Raw genomic sequence first — 21859 nt, forward strand, 5'->3', positions numbered from 1 at the left:
TTCCATGTATATTAACTAGCTCAATCTTTAAACACAATAGTATATGAAGGATACTATAACTATTTTCATATTTGAGATGATACAAGGAAATCACAGTGAACGCAAGCAGAGCTTGGGTAATGAGATTAGTATGTAAATCTGTTTTGTTTTTTATTTGTACTAGGTGGCACTGGTACCAGTTTGTTGGTATGCGTTTCAATGTTATTTAAGAGGTGGAAAATATAAAGCAATTGTGATTATGATATACAGCCCTGTATTATATCCTCAATGTAACTTAGTATTCTATCAAATAAATTTCTCATTAAAACTCTCTATATTCTGCACAACATTAGTAACAGGCATAACTTTTGATAGCATTACTTGTTAAGAGATGGGAAAGAGTAAATAAAAAGTTGCTAAATGACAAAACACAAATTTTAAAACTTGAAATATTGCAAAAATAAAAATAACAAGCATAGGATGTGAAGAATCTGTACAAGGAGGCTCAAACTATTTGTCATATATATTTGAAATTTCTTACTAACCAAATTAGAGAAAAGAAATTAAATTGCTGAAGATATTTAAGATTTGGCTTTGAAGATTCAACTGCAGTTAACAGTGTATAATAGCTATATTGATCATTCCACCTGATACGCAGATAACCACAGAATAAAAACTGGTAAAATGGGAGAACTCCTAAAATGTTGGAGTGTGAGATGGTAAAGTAATCTGATTTGTTAAGTGTTCTATGATATTTACAAAACATGCAACTGTGTAAAATTGCTTCTACTCTAATGACACTGTTTAAAACAAAGCTTTTAGACCTTGCATATGAAATCATTGGCTTAGTGTGTAGTGTCATTAATCATTGCAGAGTGATATTAACACCTCTCTCCTCATATCAAATATCACTGAACTATAAATGCAGATTGAATAGAAGTCCAGATTCATTGATGAGCAACCACATAGTAACAACAATTATCCTGCTGGGACTGACTGATAACCCACAACTGAAGGTTCTGATTTTCATCTTTCTGTTTCTCACCTCCATATTGAGTATAACTGGGAACCTGACAATCATCTCCCTCACTTTCATGGATTCAAACCTTAAAACTGCCATGTACCTTTTCCTATGAAACTTTTCCTTCCTAGAAATCTCATTTACATCTGCTTGTATACCCAGATACTTGTACAGCATATCAACAGGCGACAAGACTATCACATATGATGATTGTGTCATTCAAATTTTTTTTACATACTTCTTGGCTGTTACAGAATTTTTTCTACTTGCCACCATGTCCTATGACCGATATGTAGCCATCTGCAAACCCCTACATTATGTGACCATCATGAACAGCAAGGTCTGTAGAAGACTCATCCTTGGTTCCTGGCTGGCTGGCTTGTTGATTCTACTCCCACCACTTGTCATGGACCTAAACCTGGAATTCTGTGACTTTAATGTCATTGACCATTTTGCCTGTGATGTATACCCTCTTCTGAAGATCTCATGCTCAGACACATGGCTCATAGAGCAGATGGTCATAATCGGTGCTGTGTTGACCTTTATCATGACCCTTGTATGTGTACTTCTATCCGACATATACATCATCAAAACCATTCTAGGATTCCCTTCTGCCCAGCAAAGGAAAAGGGCATTTTCTACCTGCTCTTCCCATATGACTGTGGTCTCCATCACCTATGGCAGCTGCATCTTCATCCATGTCAAACCTTCAGCAAAGGAGTCGGTGGCTGTTAATAAGGGTGTGACAGTGTTAACCACTTCCATTGCTCCTGTGCTGAACCCCTTCATTTACACCCTGAGGAACAAGGAAGTAAAACAAGCCTTTTATGATGCAATCAAAAAAATAGCATTGTTCACAAAGAAATAGTGGAATGTGCTAATGTAGAGGAATCAATTTTTCACAAAAATCATTAGATCTTACAAGGTATCGTTAACCATTTATTTCTTTTACCCCTAGCAAGAAGATTTTATCAGGATAACATGACTAAGTAAGAGAATATAATACCTTTTCAGGAAACAAAAATGACTTCGTATTTAATTAAGTCTTAATAAAACTAACTAAATATAATCAATCAGTTCATATTAATAAATTTTGTGGATTGAACAAATGTTCATATTGCCTAATCTAATTCCAGGTTTTGAGAACCATTTGGATTCCTGGTACTTTTTATGTCCCTTTTTTTTGCTTTAACTAAATAACAGGGAAGATTAATTTTCTAGGGACAGTAATTTTAATATTTTAAGATTATATCTTAATTATGGAGCAATAATTTTGTTAAAGATGTTCCTCTTGGCACTGTGATGACAATGATTATAGCACTCACCACTTAGAAAATCATTAGATATCTATTACGTCGCATATTTGTAAAAGAATTTATGAAGGTATTTCATCTAATCTTTACAAATTGCTAAATTGAAGTTCAGGGGAATTAATGCTAGTAAGAGGTAAATCAGGATGCAACTCCATTTTTATCCAAATCTATGGCCTGAGATTTTACAGCATGTGACATTTCAGTGGCACACATTTTACAAATGGTGAAGTGTGTGATTACTTAATTACCAGCAATAATTAACCAGTTATGAAACTGCTTAATTAATGAAAACAGAAAAAGTAAATGATTTCTAAGAGAAAAAAATGCCAAAATTACAGTATGCCACTTTAATATAAGCCTTCATATGTAAAGAATGGAATGATGTTTATTTTATTAGAACAGACTTTGTATTTAATACCATATTTACAGAAATAAAATTCATCCTTTAACATAGAGCAAAGAAAAACAGGAAGGTTTTCTTCAAGAAAATGAGCTTGAAAACATATGTACGCACTCCTGAGAAGATAGCTATAAGTGGAAATATCTATGAAAATTGCTATACAGATTGAACACCTAAATATCAATCATAGTTATACACTTTCCCAGGGAAGGCACAAAGAAATCAGGACAACAGAATTTAAAAAGCCACTGTCTTTTAGCAATTAATTTTAATAGATGAAAGGATCCATAGAAAATATTGAGCTACCCATAGCCACTGATGTTTCTTCAATCAGGCCTTATAAATATATGTTCTGCCCTAATGGACTTTCAAGGATCATTTGTGAAATAAGCTCCTTTCATCAAAATGGCCTAGGGTCTCAGATCACTAATAAATCTTGGCTTTTGATTTTCACATACTGAGGATTTTATTTTAAAGATTTTTTCAAATTTCTCGCATGTTTTTCCCTGACAGTATTCTTACCCATATCCCAGACTGACAAAAACTTTGTTGATATTTGTAATGGTTAACCTTAACAAAATAATGCTTTCTGTTTATTGCAGCAGGATTAATTGTTAGAAATTAAATTACTAAATGAGTATATTTATATTGATCCCTCTGATCTGAAACCTTCCTGAATGAATGGTGGGAAAAAAGAGATCAAACTATTTAACATACTATGAACAAAAGAAAGTCAAACAACTTGAAAGAGAAAATAATAAGGGCCCCCTTAAGGAAAATCTTGATATAAGGTCTCTGATAAGCCTTGTCCCTATCCCTTCACTGGCAGCCCATTAACTCTTGCTGGGGAGACATTGATCAAATCCTGTCTTGAGTTCTAAAAATGCATGTTTTTTGAAACAGTTACTGTAATTTATTTATCAGTATATTGAAGAACATATTGTTTTGCTAAGTCTAAGAAATTTGTGGGCCCATGGAGGAGTGATATTGAGTCTCTCCACTGAAAACTTAAAAATCATCAAACAACATTATTAGAGATAGTATGTTAATTGCTCCAAACTCTGTAACTTTGAGCTGTTGTACTATTGAGCTATTATAAAATATACCCATTAGTACCTATAGCACAGTATGTGTCTATATAATTATGTCTCTCTGGGCAATCCATTAACATGTAATAGGCTCTGTAATGGCCCCCTAAAACTGTCCTAATCTCTTGAACCTAATTCCTATGAATATGTAACCTTAAATGACAAAATGAACTTGGCAGAGGTGATGAAGTTATGGATCTCAAAATGAAGATATTATCCTGGATTATCCAGTGAACCCAAAGTAATAAAAAGGATTCTTAAAGAGGGAAGCAAGAGGATCAACTCAGCAGTAGAAATGTGATAATGAAAGCAAGAGATTGGAGTGATGCAAGGAAGGGACCAGGACAGGAAATAACAAGTGGTCTCTAGAAACTGAAAAAGGCAAAAACAGAGATTTGTAAGAGTCCAGAAAGAATGCAGGCTTTCCAACTTCCTGATTTCAGACACCTAACTTTTAGAACTTACTGTTTCAAATAAGTTTGTGGTAATTTTTGACTGCAATAAGTGGAAAGGAAAGTAATACATCTGAAAAAAAAAGTAGGATTTCTGCAAAACAGATGTGCATACACATCCAGATTGAATTCTGTGAGGAAAAAGAGATAATATTCAACCACAAGCACCATAGAGGGGAAAAGTCCCAAAGTGATTGGGAGATGGAATCCTCTATCTAGTCAGTCAGAGAGAGCTTCTCAGAGGGAATATCTTCCACTTACGTCAGAATGGTGAAAAGGTAATTCCATATTCTCCCAATTTAGATACTGTAATGTAACAAATCAATAATTGAACCTCATTTCACCCCCTCCACACAATTACAAAATCATGTTTAAGAACACATGCAGTCATCCTTCTGAAAAATTCTTTAAAAAATTGGAAAGGTGCAAAGTTATACGATACAAAAAATTCTCATTGTCCTAATAGAAGTCTGGTCATAAAGACAAAAGACCTAGATGGGCAGAGAGCTATTTTTGCTGTTAAAGAATTCCCAGCAGACCTTTTAATATTCTAACAGATCATGCTAAATTTTTCAGCCAAGTTTTTTCAGAACAATCAAAGCAATAGATAATTCACACATTGTCTGTGGAAGTCTAGGTAAATTTGAAGCACTTCATTAATGAGTCAAGATTAATCCCTGGAACAAATTTCACTCCAAACCCTAGTAAGCCACCATGTTCATAGAAATCATTGACAGTCATTGCAAATATTTAACTTGGTTGTTCAAGATATCATTTACAGGGCATTGGTTGGTCCACATTAGAATGCCCTCAACATTGCAAATATCTAATCCATATCTTTCCAACATTCCTTGACTTCTATTTATCTTAAAGTCCTGAAAATAGGCATTGCATTCCCCAAATTATCAATCTCAATATCCACTATACCCTAAGTAAACCATTCTTCAAACCATCGAGAAAGCTAATATTCAATTGATAAGAAAATAAGTGTAATATGTTTAGCACCCCAAAAATATGACCCAGACATCATCCATTATAGCATTATCATGACCACAGCTAATTTTATAGGCCACGTGTCCATTTTATCTATGCTAAAGAGAATTGAAGCAAAGCACCTGAGCTAAGCTTTGATCTGCTTCCTATCTTTAATTTTGGAAACTCCTTGCTCATCATGAAAAGAAAAAAAGATTCTTGAATTTGGGAGGTATAGGGCTTCTGATCAGCGTGGATGGAGATTTCTGGTCTCCCTGATGATTTAATTTTAAAAATATGCCCTTAGAAGTGGGATTACTATAGCCCTGGAATATGATAAATATTTTAAACCCACCTACAAAAACTTCAGAAAGTCTCAAAAATATCAAATAGATACACAAATAAATTACCTAGCAACCTCAAAAGAAAACTATCTTTAAAGAAATTACACATCCACTATTTTCAGCATATCATCAAAAATGACTTGATATGCGAGGAAGCAAGATAACATGAAATTTAGCCAGCAGAAAACAGTCAAGAGGAAATAATTATGATGTGGCACAGATTTGGAATCAATAGAATGGGGCACTAAATCATTGCTACATATATATTTAAAAAAATAGATTATAACATTTGCCGCGGTCCAGCCGCAGCAGAGGGAACGGGCTTGAAGGTGTGGAGGGTCGTCGGCGCGAGAAGAACACCAAGAGACAGCTTAGAGAACCCTTTTCTGAGAAGAGTTGCTTAGATTTATTTTTGCTTAACTGATTTTATACCCTTATTCTTGGCAAGGAAACAGGTATCACAGAATCATGGTTGTGTCATGGCTTACGTTTTAGGTAAAGTTACAGGTTCAGGGAAGCAAAGCGAAAGTACACGTTTTGATTTTCTTAGGAACACTTACACAAGATTTTAATAGCAGCAAGATATTGGCTTAAACTACAGACATTGTGTTTGCAGTTTTCTGAGTTTAGACTTTCTTTTCCTATTATTCTACAGGTGAGGCAATATGTCAAGACCTATTTTAGTCTGGTTAAAGCTTAGCTTGTTTTGATTAAAAGGTTACATTGTTTACTTAGATTTTTTATTGTTTTATAGCAATGGACCAGTGCCGTGGTGGGGGAGTAAATTTCCAGGATGGCTCAATGCAGGGTTTTTTAATTGTAAGTGTTTACTTTCTATGGGGTACTTTTCTGTGACTTGTTCTAAAAGCACTTCTGCCTGCTGTATCTGCAGCATGACTTGTTTAATGGGGGCGTCCCAAACTAATTTTTTCCAAACAGCCATTAACAAGGTTTTGCAATTTGTACAATTTGTATCATTTTTTTCCAATTCTTTTGCTTTCTGATTCGTTTTGATATAATGCTTGGAGCACAACCAGCAACAAGAAACACACAATTAGTGTCGTTAATCCCAGTATTTTTCTATTACACCATTTTATGCCTCGTCCTCTTCTGGGGCGTTGAAGGCCTTGCCACCGCCCTTCCTTCCAGGGAACCGTATCAAACCGGGGAGGAAAAAGAGGACGCGGCAAACATTGTCATAATATGTGAACATTCAGAAAATAACAGCAAAGAAGTGGAAACCATTCATTAAAAAATGGAATTTCTAATTCCAAATATGTAATATGTAAAGTAAACAATTCAAAAAAAATTAAAGATAGCAGAAGAGTCAGTGTACTTCAAAAAGAGATCAATAGAAACTTCTCCTTGTCCTTTGCATTCAACAGGAGAAAAGCATGGGTTGGATTAATACTCTGACATGCCAAGAGGAACCAACTCGGCTGACAACTTGATTTCAGATTTCTGAGCTGTAAAACTGTAGGGGAATAAATTTCCATTGTTTTATACAGTCAGATTTGTAGTAATTTGTTATGAGCTTTGGAAAACTAATGCATCATCCATGGATAATTTCCACATATAAATTTCAGTTTATTGTGACTGGTTGGAATTGAGAAGGTAAAGGAACAATGCCATTTCATCTGCATGGAAGTTAGAGAAAACTAATGCCTGTGAATGCTTCACAATGATATGAGGAATATGGTTATGTCCACAAATCAGAGAGAATTGAAAATTACTGAACAGTACTGTCTAGCCATGATCCCAGTCACTGACTTTTAGTGGTATGTAAGAAAATTAGTGAATGGAGAATAATAGTGTTATTTAACTGATATCTGGTGTGGTGCACCTCCATAGTTATGTGTTACAACAAACGTATTTGTAAATTTATTGGTAGAATTAAAGGAAAGTCATTTTTTCAGACAGCAAAGTCCAAGACCAGAAAATATTTTGTGAGTTCAATGTGAATCCCCTAATTGATACATTAATTATTTAAGCTGATTTTCTAGAAAAAAATAAATTATACTTAGACAAAGAAGAGACGCACATAAATGCCCACTAAGAAGGTTGAAGGAAGGACAGAAATTGAGATGGTAATGGAATATCACGTGTAGTGCAAAGGAAAATGGTCATGATAAGTAGCACTTTTACAGATAATTCCCTTTCCTGTGTGGATAACTCAATCCTATTGATGTTGGAATGCTACTATCCTTTTCATTTTTGTATAGATTAGCATAAGGTGGTAACATCATCAACGTCAATGTAAGACAGTTACTGAAAACCTTCCCAAGAGATTCAATGAAAAAAGACAAATCACACTTGTTCAGAACTCTGGAGAAAGGTTAAGAGCGGAGAGTGATCCTACAAATGCTGAACTGAGGAAAGAGAAAAATATCAGGTAGGAAACTTCTATCTCAGGCAGGCTGGTCCTCTCTCCTCCACCTCACATGGTCCCAGCAGTTTTGAAAGTGCACAGAGGCAGGAGACAGGATTCCTCCCACCTCCCACCAGGATGAGATAATAAAATCTCACAGCAGTGGAACAGGCCTTCTCTTATATCCAGACTCTGAGTCCCCAAGCCACAGGGATCCATGGCAGGACACAAGCTATTGAGGAGGGTAGAATACAAAAGGGCATTAAGGAGGTGTTTCCCAAATGGAAGATTAGGGAGGGAAAAGCAAAATTTATTTTTTCTCAAAAGCAGCAAGAAACCAGGCAGAAAAACTATGCAAATTAACTTTTGGGGCCTGGGAGACAGAGGAGGATATTTCAAGGTCACTGAGGGATGAAGGGTCTGAGAAAACATGGACAAAAACTGTATTTCCAACTGTGGATTGTGGTGCTCACCTATCCTTGAGGGAAAGAGCAGCAGGCAGCCCAAGCTTTACCTGGAAGACAGCTGCAGACTAGGGTGGCTGTGGGTTGGGGGGGGACATCCCCTGCCCCAAGTAGAGGGGGCCACAGCCCCACAATGAGACATATTTTGTCCAGTAAAGTGAGGGCACAGGAACCCCAGTTTCAGCTCTGCCAGGATAGATGTCCCTGGGATCCAGGAGTTGAACAGTTTCGGAGGATGAATAAGTAACCAAAGAGCATCATCTGCTGGGGCAGGTGGCAAAGTGCAGGAGAGAAATAGGGCTTTGCAGAGACTCTCTCCAGACACTATCTCAGGCACATCAGAGCTGGTCTGCATCCCATGCAGTGGTACCTGGTCCTATATTGGCTGAGAAATACAGACCATCCAATTGTCAAAGCAGTGCCCTAATACAAATTCAGACAACTAAATCCAGACAAGTGAGTGATAACAACCTTCACAATAGACCCATCAAGATAATGAGATGAACACATACCAGCAAAAAATCAGAAGGCAAACTAAAACTCAGGAAGAAATGCCCAGTCAAAGTAACAAATCAAAACATCAGAGGAGTCACAGAATCTGGAATAACTAGTCAAAGATGTTCAAACAATTCTCTTGAATCAATAAAAGAAATGAAGGAAAATGTGTATAAAGAGATAAAGAATACTAAGAAGACACCAAAAAGCATAAAAAAGAATTTGAAAGAATAGATAGAAAAACAATAGATACTATTGAAATGAATGAAACTGTACATGAAATTTAAAATATACTGGAACCATACAACAGCAAACTGGAAGAGGCATAAGAAAGAATCTGTGAGCTATAACAGATCAACCAAATTCAAAGAGACTAAAGAACAAACAGAGAAAAATGGGAAAATTTGGCAGGGACTCAGGGAAACTTCTCAAACTTGAGAGAAGACATAAACGTACATATCCAAAATGCTCAATGAACCCCAAGTAGGATAAACACAGAGACTACACATATGAATACCTTAGAGTCAAATGCCAAAAGCTAATGAAATAGCCTTGAAAGTAGCAAGAAAAGAACAACTCATCTCACATAAAGGACTATCACTCAATGAGATTAACTATTTATTATCAGAAACCATTGTTACAGATAGTGAAATGGCATGTTTAATGTGCTAAAACCTCTGTCCAGCAAGAAAGTCGTAATTGGCAAAACTATCCTTCAAAAAAGCAGAGTATGAGACTTGCATACTGATTACTGTGCTAATTTCAAAAACGAAATTACAACAGAAATCAATAAATACCTTGAGCAAATAAAAATAAGAACACAACATATCAAAACTTATGGACTTCAGCAAGGCAGTGCTCAGAGGGAAACGTATTTCCATAATGCCTACGTGAGAAAAGGAAAAAGAGCTAAAATTGAAGACATCACTGCAAACTTGAGGAAACAAGAAAAAGAACAGCAGACTAACCCCAAAGTGAAGAGAAGGAAAGAAATAACAAATATTAGAGATGAAATTAGATAAAACAACATAGTAAAAAAAAGAAACAGTTAGTACTTTAAGAAAATCAGTAAAATTGACAGACCATTAGCTGAACTAAAAAGTAAAAAAGAGAGAGGACGCAAATAAATTAAATCAGAAATGGGGGCGGGGATTACTACTGGCACTGCAGAAATGAAAGAGATAAGATGATACTATGAGCAACTGTATACCAACAACTAAGACAACTTAGATGAAATAGACAGCATTCTACAAGATACATGACTTAAGTACTCTACAGACCAATTACAAGTAAAGAGATTCTACAAAATACATTACTTAAGAACTCTACAAACCAATTACAAGCAAAGAGATTGAATCAGCCATCAAAAATCTCTCAACAACAACAACAAAAAACAGTAAAGACCAGATGGCTTCACATGCAATTCTGCCAAGGATTCCAGGAAAAATATGTACCAATCCTACTCAAACTTTTCCAGAAAATTGAAGAGGGAGAGAAGGTACCTAACTCATTCTAGGAAGCCAACATCACCTTAATACTAAAGCCAAAGATACTATAAGAAATGAAAATTGCATGTCAATTCCTAATGAATATAGAGGCAAAAATCCTCAAGAAACAATTGCAATTGAACCCTGCAGCACATTAAAAAATTATACACCAAGACCAAGTGGGTCTTATTCCACATGTGCATTGATGGGTCAACACAAGGTAGTCAATTAATGTAATAACCACATCAACAAATCAAAAGGGAAAAACCACATGATCATCTCAATTGATGATTTCAGGCTTTCCCCATTGAGTATGATGTTAGCTATGGGTTTTTATATATGCCATTTATTATGTTGAGAGAACATCCATCTATATCTAACTTTCTAAGTGTTTTCATCAAGAAAGGATGCTGAATTTTGTCAAATACCTTTTCTGCATCAATTCAAATTACTAGTATAACTCGTCCATGTATAACATTTCTCTCCCTGATAGCTAGATAAATTAAAAAATACTCAATATAATCCATTAGTTGGAAAATGCTTAGTATAGTCTTCAGTAGCTAAAAAGCTATTTGATATAATCACTTCACTCAAGCAGCCTGGAATTACTTTAAGACTTTGCTGAAATAGTTTGTCATTGGTCTCATCTCAAAGAACTTGCTCTCTGTTCCCAGAAAACCTCCCTTGCTTTGCTTGCAGGAATGAAACATCAAATGAACTAATATCAGCACCTTCCTTCTGTTGAAGGACAAGATCAAAGGCCTGAAGGGTCAACAAAGAAAGAAGGATACCAGAAAACAGGACATGCTGGCCAAGCAAAATGAAGCAAGAGACTGTTAATCAATTTTAATGAATCTGATGAGTTTTACTTAGTTTTTAAAATTTATTTCTGATTTCTTCTGGACTTTTGCCATTTCTTTGTCTGTCTCACTCCAAACTGGTCTTGGCAAGCTTTTACTCCTTGATGATGCATCTTCAATAAACTCACCTTCTCACCAAAATAAAAAGAGACTTGTTTCTCTGTTTGCTGCAGAATCAAGCAGGCCTGATGTTTGAGAACCATGTTTTCTGATGGTAACAACATGTGATTATAAATTTGATGTTTTTTCTTATTCCAAACATTAACAGAATAACAAGGAAACATTATTTGACAGTATTAATAAATGCAGAAAATACCTCTTACCAATCAATATGTTTTAATGGTAAACTCTTTTAGCAAACAAATAGTAGTGAACTTTCTTGATCTAAAAGGGATATCTGCAAACCTGTGCAGCTAACACCATGCTTAATGATGGAATATTGTACACTTCACAATGAGTTCAAGTATAACAAAGATGTTTATTACCACTACTTGTTATCAAGGTTAAATATAGGGTCCAGACAATTCAAAAAGATTGATACAAAAGGAAAAAAGAAATAAAACATGTAAATATTAGGAAGAATTAAAATAATTATTTTTCACTGATAACAAATATGTAGAAAAAATCCTATTTAAATTAATGAAAGAAGTATTTAATATTGCTTGATACAAAATTAATTATAACCCTAGCACCAACACAAAGTATAAAGTAACTTTATAAATTGATATCATAAAATATTATTACGTAAAAACAATTCAAAGCAAAAGATGTATGACCTGAAAACTATAAACCACTGCTGAGAGAAACAAGAAAGCACTAAAAAGTAGATATATCATGTGTATAGATTTGAAAATTTGATGTTCTTAAGATTTCAATCCTCCCAAATTAAACTACTGATGAATAAAATCCAAATTTTAAGCCTAGGATGTACTTTTTTGCAATAAAACAATCTCATCCTAAAATTATATATTTAAAATTCAAAGAAACTAGAATCACCAAGAAAATCTTAAGATAAAGAAAATAAAATGACTTATACTTTTAGATTTCAATAATTAATATAATACTCCAGCAAAATAAAATAACTGATATTGGTATAGAGAAAGACAAATAGGTCAATGGAATAGAATAGAATTCAGCAACAGATTGATGCATACATCAGCACCCCATTTACAACAGTGGGACTGTATTCTGATGCTAGAACATCTAGATATTTTTGTGGGGGAAAAAATTAGCTCTGAGCCTTACTTCATACAATACACAATAATCTGAAAAGAATCACAAACCTAACTTTAAATACTAAATAAAAGTTCTAGAAGAAAACAAAAACTCAAAAATGTACAGCACAATAATACCTAATTGTAAAGTAATCATGTTAAAACACTGAATGAAGCTGCATCTGAGCTATAAGTTTCTTTTTTGTCTGTCTGTTTGTTTGTCTTTTTTTCTTTTTCTTTTTCTTTTTCTTTTTTTCTTTACTATTATTATTATCTTTATTTTTTTCTCTATATTAACATTCTATATCTTTTTCTGTTGTCTTGCTAGTTCTTTTCCTAAATCGATACAAATGTACTAAGAAATGACGATCATGCATCTATGTGATGATGTTAAGAATTACTGATTGCATATGTAGAATGGAATGATTTCTAAATGTTGTGTTAATTTCCTTTTATTCTTTAATTAATAACAAAAGTTCTAGAAGAAAACATAAGGAATGCACTTGTGGTAAAAAAAGATTTCTTAGATATTAACCATAAAAGAAAATTATGTCACATTTTACTTCAGTAAAACTAAAAAATTACTTTTTAAATATTATTAAGAAAAAGAATAATTCAACCACCACAATATAGACATAGTCAATTTCCTACAAAGAAGATATAAAGATCTTTGGCAATTCTATAAAAATTTAATAAGGAAAAGAAATGAAGTTCAATTCAAAAGAACAAAACACCTGAACGGGCATTTCACTAAAGGTTCACAACATCATTACTCATCAAGGAATATAAATGAAAGCTATGATGATAAACAACTACACACCCAAAAATGGCAATATTTTTTAAAAGCAATCCCAGGCTTAGTGAGATGAAGGAACTGCATTTCTGATAAGCTGCTGTTAGAAGTGTAAATGTATTCAACATCATTATTAGCAGAGGGTAGCACTGTATTTAAGACAATTAAATGTAGGCCTGCCACATAGTCCTTTCCCAGGTTAATTCCAAAACAAGAATTTTTGAAATGATAAAAAGGTTTTATATCTTGATTTGGGTTGTTGGCATTATACCACTGTATACTCACGTAAAATTCATTGAGATTTATACTTGTGATTTTTAAATTTAGTGCAACTGTTAATATAAAAAAACACTAAAATTGCATTTTTGATAGCATAGTAATTAGGGATCCTTCAATTAAAAATATTCAAAATTTTTATAGATAAACTTACATAACTGTATTATGTACTCATCAAAAATAATATATAACATATCATTTTGAGCCACAAAATGCATTCTGACAATTATACTAACAATTATGTATCAAAATCCCTTTATCAGAATATATCCTTGATTGTGAAAAATACAGATAGAGTCTAAATGTGCTTTAGGTGTCAGTTAAACAGTGATAAATCAAACAGCAATTTTTAATACTAGTGGAAAAGTAAAGCAAGAGTTTATACCTATAATAGCAAATTAATTAAAATCCTGTAGAACATTAATAATGAAAAAAAATTAATTCCAATAAATGATAATATATAACTACATGTAAATTAATTTACAATAGGTTTAGTGGTTAAAGAACATTTGACAATTTATATATCCAATTATACAAATCATGTTGCCAATGTTCAACCTTCTGTCTCCAAGGACACTGTCTCCAAGGATTCTTTATTCACACAGTTGCATTTTTATCATATAAAGCAGATGTCAAGCTAAATTTTGTCTATTCACTTACTTCCCTGACAGGTCAGAAGAACAGTGAAGAGTAAAAGAGGAGAGGAATCCTGAAATTCCATCACACTCATATATAGAGAGAGAATTTCTTGCTCATTTTCAACAGGATTATACTAGCACAAGTAAGTCTGCATAATTGGTTGAAGATGGATTTTCCTGAGAGCTCTATGCATTCTAGAGTTGTCGTAATTGCAATGTTGGATTTACAAGCAAAAGTGACCAGGTATTCATATGGAAATCTTCATCTCAACTATAATTGTCGATTTAGAAGTAATTAAGAGTTGATGTATTCAACAGAAAATATGATTGACAGTCATAATAGAAAGTAATATGTTTGTCATTTTAATTATATTAACTTGCCTGAGAATTTAGGCATAAACCCTGGAAATCCTGAAAACAAAACAGATTTTAAATATTTCTAATAAAATTTAAAATATGAGTGATAATTTCTATATTTGATAAATATCCATATTTTTATTTTATAGAATATAGTTTCTTTGGATATATAAATGTCATTCTCTGGGAAATGTTTATGCACAAATATAGATTGGCACTTAAGTGAGTGAAAATTTTATATATATATATACAATTCCATATATATACGGAATTTTATTATCTACATTATAATATATTATCATATATATGGAATTATATTATCTATATTGTCAACCTCACATTAAAAAGTATCTCTATATGCATATAATTATATGAGCATACCTCTACCTCTCTTAAAACAATGACACATTGGCTGAAGACTCCTCACTTCGTTAAAGACCCATGTCCTCATTGCAAACATGAATTTTGAAAGTATAATAAACAAAAGCCAACTAGTCACATTTCCCTGTCAGTCATATATATATACATATTTGTGTTTTTTTTGTGTGTAGGCAGGCACCTGGAAATGAATCTGGGTCTCCAGCATGGCAGGCGAGAACTCTGCCACTGAGTCACCATCGCACCGCCCTGAGAGTCATCTATTAAATCTCGTTTTTTTATACCTTGTGATATCTTGGAATGAAATGTTTTTAGAGCATTGAACAATGCCCACAGTTGGTAGGGCTGAGAAAATTTACTCAGTGATGCTCATGTTGCCTGAGAGACTAGAAAGAGGGTTGGAAGAAGGTAGGTAAGCAGCTGAAATATTTCTTCCTCATCTCAATTTGATTTAATATAATTACTGAATTCATCCCTAAATTCCTTGAGAGTATTACTTCTGTCAGGCAAACCACAAGTGTAAGTCAGTTCTTCTGAGGTTGTAAACTATAACCCTGGGGAGGCCTTAAGTGTAGTCAAACTTAGACCATAGAACTGAGTCTGCCCCCACTCAGTAAAAGAACACATTTCTTTTACACATTTCCACAGTAAAATGAGTCTACGTACAAATAAACTGGAGTCTTCACAGAATACTTTACATAATTTCACTGATGTGGGAAAATTTCAAGCCCAGAAACATTAATATTCTAATGAAAATATTTGAGTCCATGGTAGTGTAACTAATTGCCAATGCCTGATAAGAATCCCTTGAAGGGCTATTAAACACAAACACAGAATCACAGAGCCCACGCCCTCGGGGTTCAACATCTCATAGACAGATGCTCTGTGAGGCAAAATACCATCCACAAAACTAAAAAGCTGTATTTTTACTGGGAGATATGGCAAAGAGAAGGCAGTTTATCTTTCATTAGCTGTGAAGCAGCTTATAAAACCAAAAAAAGTAAAAAAATTGATCCTCTTTATAAAGAAATATCGAAAGAAAATTCAACAATAGATTCAAAGATGTAAAAAATTGTAAGTGAATAAAGTAGAGAGCAATGTAATACTAATTTGTCAAAGGCAAATATCTTTGTAGTTGTATATGAGATGCCTGTATTCATTTAGAAACATTTCCTGGACACTGACTGCATGTCTGAGATATGTAGTCCTTCCAGGGCGCTTGAAGGAGAAAGTGAAAAAGCAATAGATTAACAGAGGTTAGCCTGGTGAATTAGACAGGGAAGAGAGATTTTGTGGGGAGTGTTCACTAAAATAACCAGCACATGGAAAGTGTTCAATAAATGTGGCCTATTAGCTTTGTTTAAAAGGAAGAGGAAGAGGATAAGAGATGGACAAGACCATGAGTTTTAGTAGGGACATGGTGAATTAAAAGCCCATGTGATATATTCAGTAGATATATCAAGTTGAATATATGTATCTGATAATCAAGTAAGACTATTATAAAACAAAGATCCACATTAATAATCATCAACTTAAAGATGATTTTTCAAACCATTGGTGAAAATACATAGCTAAGATCAGTATGGTGAGAAGTGAAGAGGGATGAAGAAAATGCTAACAAACAAGAGGAAAAAAGGTCAGAGAAACAATATCATCTGTTTTATCTTTGAAGCTCATTTATCAGAGGACTTCATGAAAGGATAACTATAAGTATATTATAATTTAAAACATTTTGTGTTGTGTACCACTGTGAATACAAGTATGATTTAGGGACAGTGAAATCGAAGGAGTCAGTGTTAGCAGGAGCCAGGCAGGTTTTGTGTGTGTGTGTGTGTGTGTGTGTGTGTGTGCAAGCACGTGTAGACTTTAAAGCTGTTCTTGGGAAAAAACACGCATGTTATAATCAAAAACAGAAAAAAAAATTTTTTTATTCATACAGCTAGAATAGAAGTACAGAAGTAAAGAGTAATTTTTTTAATTATAGGATTTTTTAATAAAAATCCTGAACATTTAAATTAAGTACTGGTAATATACACAATAATAAAATGTCTCTAAATTTTACATGCAGATTGGACAGAAGTTAGGAGTCAACAATGAGAAATGGTACGGTAACAACATTCATTCTGCTGGGACTGACAAACGATCCAAAACTGCTGGTTCTGATATTTACCTTTCTTTTTCTCACTTATATGTTGAGCATAACTGGAAACCTTACAATCATCTCCCTTATCATATTGGATTATCACCTTAAAACAGCCATGTACTTTTTCTTACAAAACTTCTCCTTTTTAGAGATCTCATTCACATCTGCATGCATTCCCAGATATTTGTATAACATAGCAACAGGTGACAAGTTCATTACCTATAATGCTTGTGCTAGCCAAGTATTTTTCACTGACCTCTTTGCAATAACAGAATTTTTTCTCCTGGCAGCCATGTCCTATGACCGCTATGTGGCCATCTGCAAACCTCTGCATTATGCGACTATCATGAGCAGTGCAGTCTGCAGAAGAACTGTCCTTTGCTGTTGGATAGCTGGCCTGTTGATTGTAATCCCCCCACTTAGCTTGGGCCTAAATCTGGAATTCTGTGATTCTAATATCATTGATCATTTTATCTGTGATGCATATCCCCTCCTGAAGATCGCTTGTTCAAACACTTGGTTCATGGAGCAGACGATCATAATCTGTGCTGTGTTGACTCTCATTATAACACTTATGTGTGTTGTTTTGTCCTACATTTATATAATCAAGACAATATTAAGATTTCCCTCTGTCCAGCAAAAGAAAAAAGCCTTTTCCACCTGTTCTTCCCACATGATTGTTGTTTCTATCACCTATGGCAGCTGCATCTTTGTCTATATCAAACCTTCAGCTAAAGAGTCAGTGGCAATTAACAAGGGTGTAACAGTGCTCACAACTTCCATCGCCCCTTTGCTGAACCCCTTCATTTACACCCTCAGGAACAAGCAGGTAAAACAAGCCTTCAGGGACTCAGTCAATAGAATTGTAATGTTTTCTGAGAAATAAGGGATTGTGAAGTCCAATACAATATATGGTAAACTTTCCAAATTCTCTGGTTAGGTTACCTTCTTAAAAACACTCCAGTTCGTTCTGGTCTAGCCACTCTTTTTCTCACAAAACACTTTTTAAGGCCACATCCAACCAGAAACGGCAGGTTACATATTCTGCCTTTACCTCCAAATTAGGAAGAAGAAAAACTAAAATAAAAATTATTTCTCCAAATTATGAATGAAAAATCATATATTACATATTTTCCAGCTAAAGAATAAGTAATAGTTGTCATTGTTATTTCCAGTCCAAGCCTCTGAAAAGATGTATTAATTGATCACTCAAATATGTATTGGTACTTTCTTTAAGGCAAGTACTGCTTCAGGCACAAGAAATACTACAGAGAATGAAATCAGCCCTCCCCCCCCAAAAAAGCTCCATTGACTTTGAGAGGGAAAAGAAATCATTTTATGTTTAAAAATCAGAAAAGTCAACTTGTACTCGAATACATGTTTTTGTCATGGTAGGGAGTTATACACTTCAGAATTCTGGAAAAGCATTTAAAATGTGAAAGTGGTAAAGATATGGGATTTGTAAAGTATTTTGAATTAATAGTAACTAAAATTTGCAGGAGTATTAGCTTTTAAAAAAAATACCTGAGGTTAAAAGGAAGATGGTGAAAATAGATGATGAGTATTTTGAGGAACTTAAGTATTTTAGTTTAGTAAAATACCTGCCAATGGTATTTACATATTTTAAAATACTAGCAAAGTGTGCCACTTAGATAGCAAACAAATGCCAAGAAATGAAAGACATCAAAGAAATAAAAGTAGCTAGAGATATGGGATCTTAGAAACTTAGAAAAATAAAGGAATATTACATCTATATATAAAGGTATAAAATATTTTTGGCCCAAATAGTAAAATGTTGGAAAACACAAACTGTTTACCACATAAATTTCCTCGCAAATCATAAGCTCCAACAGTTCATCCTCTAAAATGATTTCGTTCACCCTGCAGCACTCCAGGCATTTGAACCTATGTTTTCTGTCTGTTTCAATATCTAATCATTCCATATGTTGTTTCCTCATTCTTTGGCTGTCAAAAAAATAGTTTCCTCATTCTTTGGCTGGCTCCATTCATTTTCTTAATCTTTTAGTTCTCAGTTTAAAATTCACTCCTACTGGGAATTCTTGCCTGCCTATATAATTTGCCCCAAAACAGACAAAAAGTGTCATGTAGTAACGGCCCCAAACAGGCAACAAGTGTCATGTAGTAACAGCCTGTGTTTCTCCTATCACATTTGCTCTTTAGCTGTGTATATGCTTTATCAATGATCAAAAAAGACTTTGTCAATGTTGAACTCTTTAATATGCATAGTGCCTGCCTTTTCTAATATGTTTAAAGCATGCCTTTCTCAACTATAATAACATCAAATGTAGTTGAATTTTCTATTATAACATTTTAAATGGCTTTCAACAATAATAAAAAGAGAATTCAATCAAAATTATTGAAATCAACAATGAGTTTTTATTATAGCTTAAATGTATTTATGGCATTTTAATCATTGCATGGTCAGAATGAAACTTATTAATAGATTCTTATGCATCTATCACTTCACATATCATTGAAAATCATACAGACATCACTGAATTTTTTTCCCTTATCTTCATTGCATAAGTGAAAAGTGTAACTATCTGTGTTATATAGGATATATGATGACCTACCATAACAGACTCCCCAATTAATAATAGCTTAAAATAATCCACCCTTCTTTGTCCTTTAAAAGTCTTCATTGTTATGGTGACTCTTCTATTTGAAAATTTAAGGGTTCACAGCTCCTTTTGTCTCTTTGTTGCTTTAGACCTTATTGTTGCTATCTTCCAGGTGGTCCAAGGTCTCTCACCACTGTGAGCATGTTCCAATCAGAAAGTACCAGGAAAAGAAGATGTGTGTATGCCTCTCCTGTTACATTCTATCATAGATTTGCACAGATGATTGATTTCCCCTCCCAGTAGATTGACCAGAATATAGTCAAGCAGGCAGCTTCAAGAGAAATTTTTAAATGTATTATTAACAAATGCCTATGTGTTCCCAGTTAAAACTAAAAACTCTATGTTTAAAAGATATAAAGAAGGAATAGACATTTTGGGACAGCTAGAAGCTCTGCCACATCATCTTTATGACAGATGGATATCCAGCAGAGCTCTTTTTATTTATTTTACACTATTCCAATTTCCTTTCTTTCCCCTCTATTCTCCTATCCTCATAAAAATAAATTATAACCCAGTGAGATTTTATACCAGATATGGAAGGTGATTTGACCCTTGAAAATCAATTCATACAATCCATGACATCATCGTACTAAAGAACAAAAATCACAACATATAAATAGATGCACCAAAAAAAAGCATTTGACAAAATACAAAACACATTTTTGATAAAAACCCTCAGCAAACAAGGAGTAGAGATTAATTTTCTCAAATTGATACAGAACATCTACAACTACCCTATGGTCAGCATCATTGAATGGTGAGACACTTCCTTATTTACCATAACATGAGGAGCAATTCTTAGCTAGTGCAATAAGACAAGAAACAGACACAAAAAGTTCACAAATTGGGAGGAAGAACTAAGTTGTCTTTGTTTACAGATGACATGATTATCATTGTAAAATATACCAAAGAATCAACAAAAACCTCCTGGAATTACTAAGCACCTATAGTAATGTTGCAGGATGCAAGCTTACATGCAGGTCAATTATTTTCCTATATCATCAATGAATAACAGGAATTTTAACTGAAAACAATGCCATTTAGATGAGCTCCCAAATAGGAAATGTTTATGTACAAATAAAGAAAATATATGTGCAAGATTTCTATATGGAAAACTATAAAAGTCTAATGAAGTATATCTAAGATTTAAATATATGGAGAGCTACTCCATGTACAGAGATAGGAAGATTCAATATAATTAAGATGCTAATACTTAAAAACTCAGTCTGTAAATCCAATGCAATCCCAGTTAAATCTCAGTTATTTGGTGTATGTAAACAAACTGATTCTAAAGTTATCTGGAAAGGCAAAAGATCCAGAATAACCAGCACAATACTGAAGAAGAACAAAAATGAGGAACTGACACTATTCAACTTCAAGACATATTTTAAAGCTTCAAGGATCAAGACAGTGTATTATTTGTGAAAAAAAAACTGACAAATAGATCATTGCAACAGAATAGAGAAGGAAGAAATGGACCTATGTAAATATACTGAACTGATCTTTGACAGGAGAGCAAAAGAAATCCAATGGAGAAAGTATAATCTTTTCAACAAATGATGCTGGAACAACTGGACATTCATATGGAAAAATAAGAAATATAAACACAGACCTCATACCATTCACAAAAATTAACTCAAAATGGGTCATACACTTAAGTATAAAATGCAAAAATATAATGTTCTAGAAAAAAATATATGTGGAAATATAAGTGACTTTATTTTAGATACAGCACAAAAAACAGTGCGTGACAGAATAAATTGATAAGTGATCTTCACTAAAATTAAAAGTTCTGCTCTGTGAAAGACACCACTAAGAGAATAAAAATACAAGATACAGACTGGGAAAAATATTTGGAAAATGTCTAGTGATAACGGAACTGTATCCAAAATATAAAAAGACCTCCTACAAGTCAGCAATAACAAAATGAGCAACCCAGTTTAAAAATAGAGAAAATATGAGAACAGACTGTTCATCAAAGAAGATATACAGAGGCAAATAGCATATTAAAGATGTTCAACACAATATATTATTAGGGAATTGTAAATCAAAACAATGAGATATCACTAGACACCTAGTAGAATGACTAAAATCCAAACACTAGCACGACCAATGGTTGGACAGGACATGAAACAACATAAATGAAAAATAGTAATGCCATTTCAGAAGAGAACT

General features: G+C 33.7%; 1 protein-coding gene and 1 pseudogene across 1 annotated transcript; both read left to right on the forward strand.

The window, feature by feature from the left end:
• The first annotated feature begins 932 nt into the window (after positions 1-932).
• On the forward strand, positions 933-1868 carry LOC143690065 (olfactory receptor 6C2-like; annotated as a pseudogene).
• A 15124-nt stretch (positions 1869-16992) lies between these two features.
• On the forward strand, positions 16993-17928 carry LOC143690067 (olfactory receptor 6C2-like). The gene has a single exon (XM_077168064.1). It carries the CDS (start codon positions 16993-16995, stop codon positions 17926-17928), a length of 936 nt encoding a protein of 311 aa, XP_077024179.1.
• Positions 17929-21859: the final 3931 nt, after the last annotated feature.

Source organism: Tamandua tetradactyla, chromosome 7 (genome assembly GCF_023851605.1).
Source record: "Tamandua tetradactyla isolate mTamTet1 chromosome 7, mTamTet1.pri, whole genome shotgun sequence".
Taxonomy (NCBI): Eukaryota; Metazoa; Chordata; class Mammalia; order Pilosa; family Myrmecophagidae; genus Tamandua; species Tamandua tetradactyla.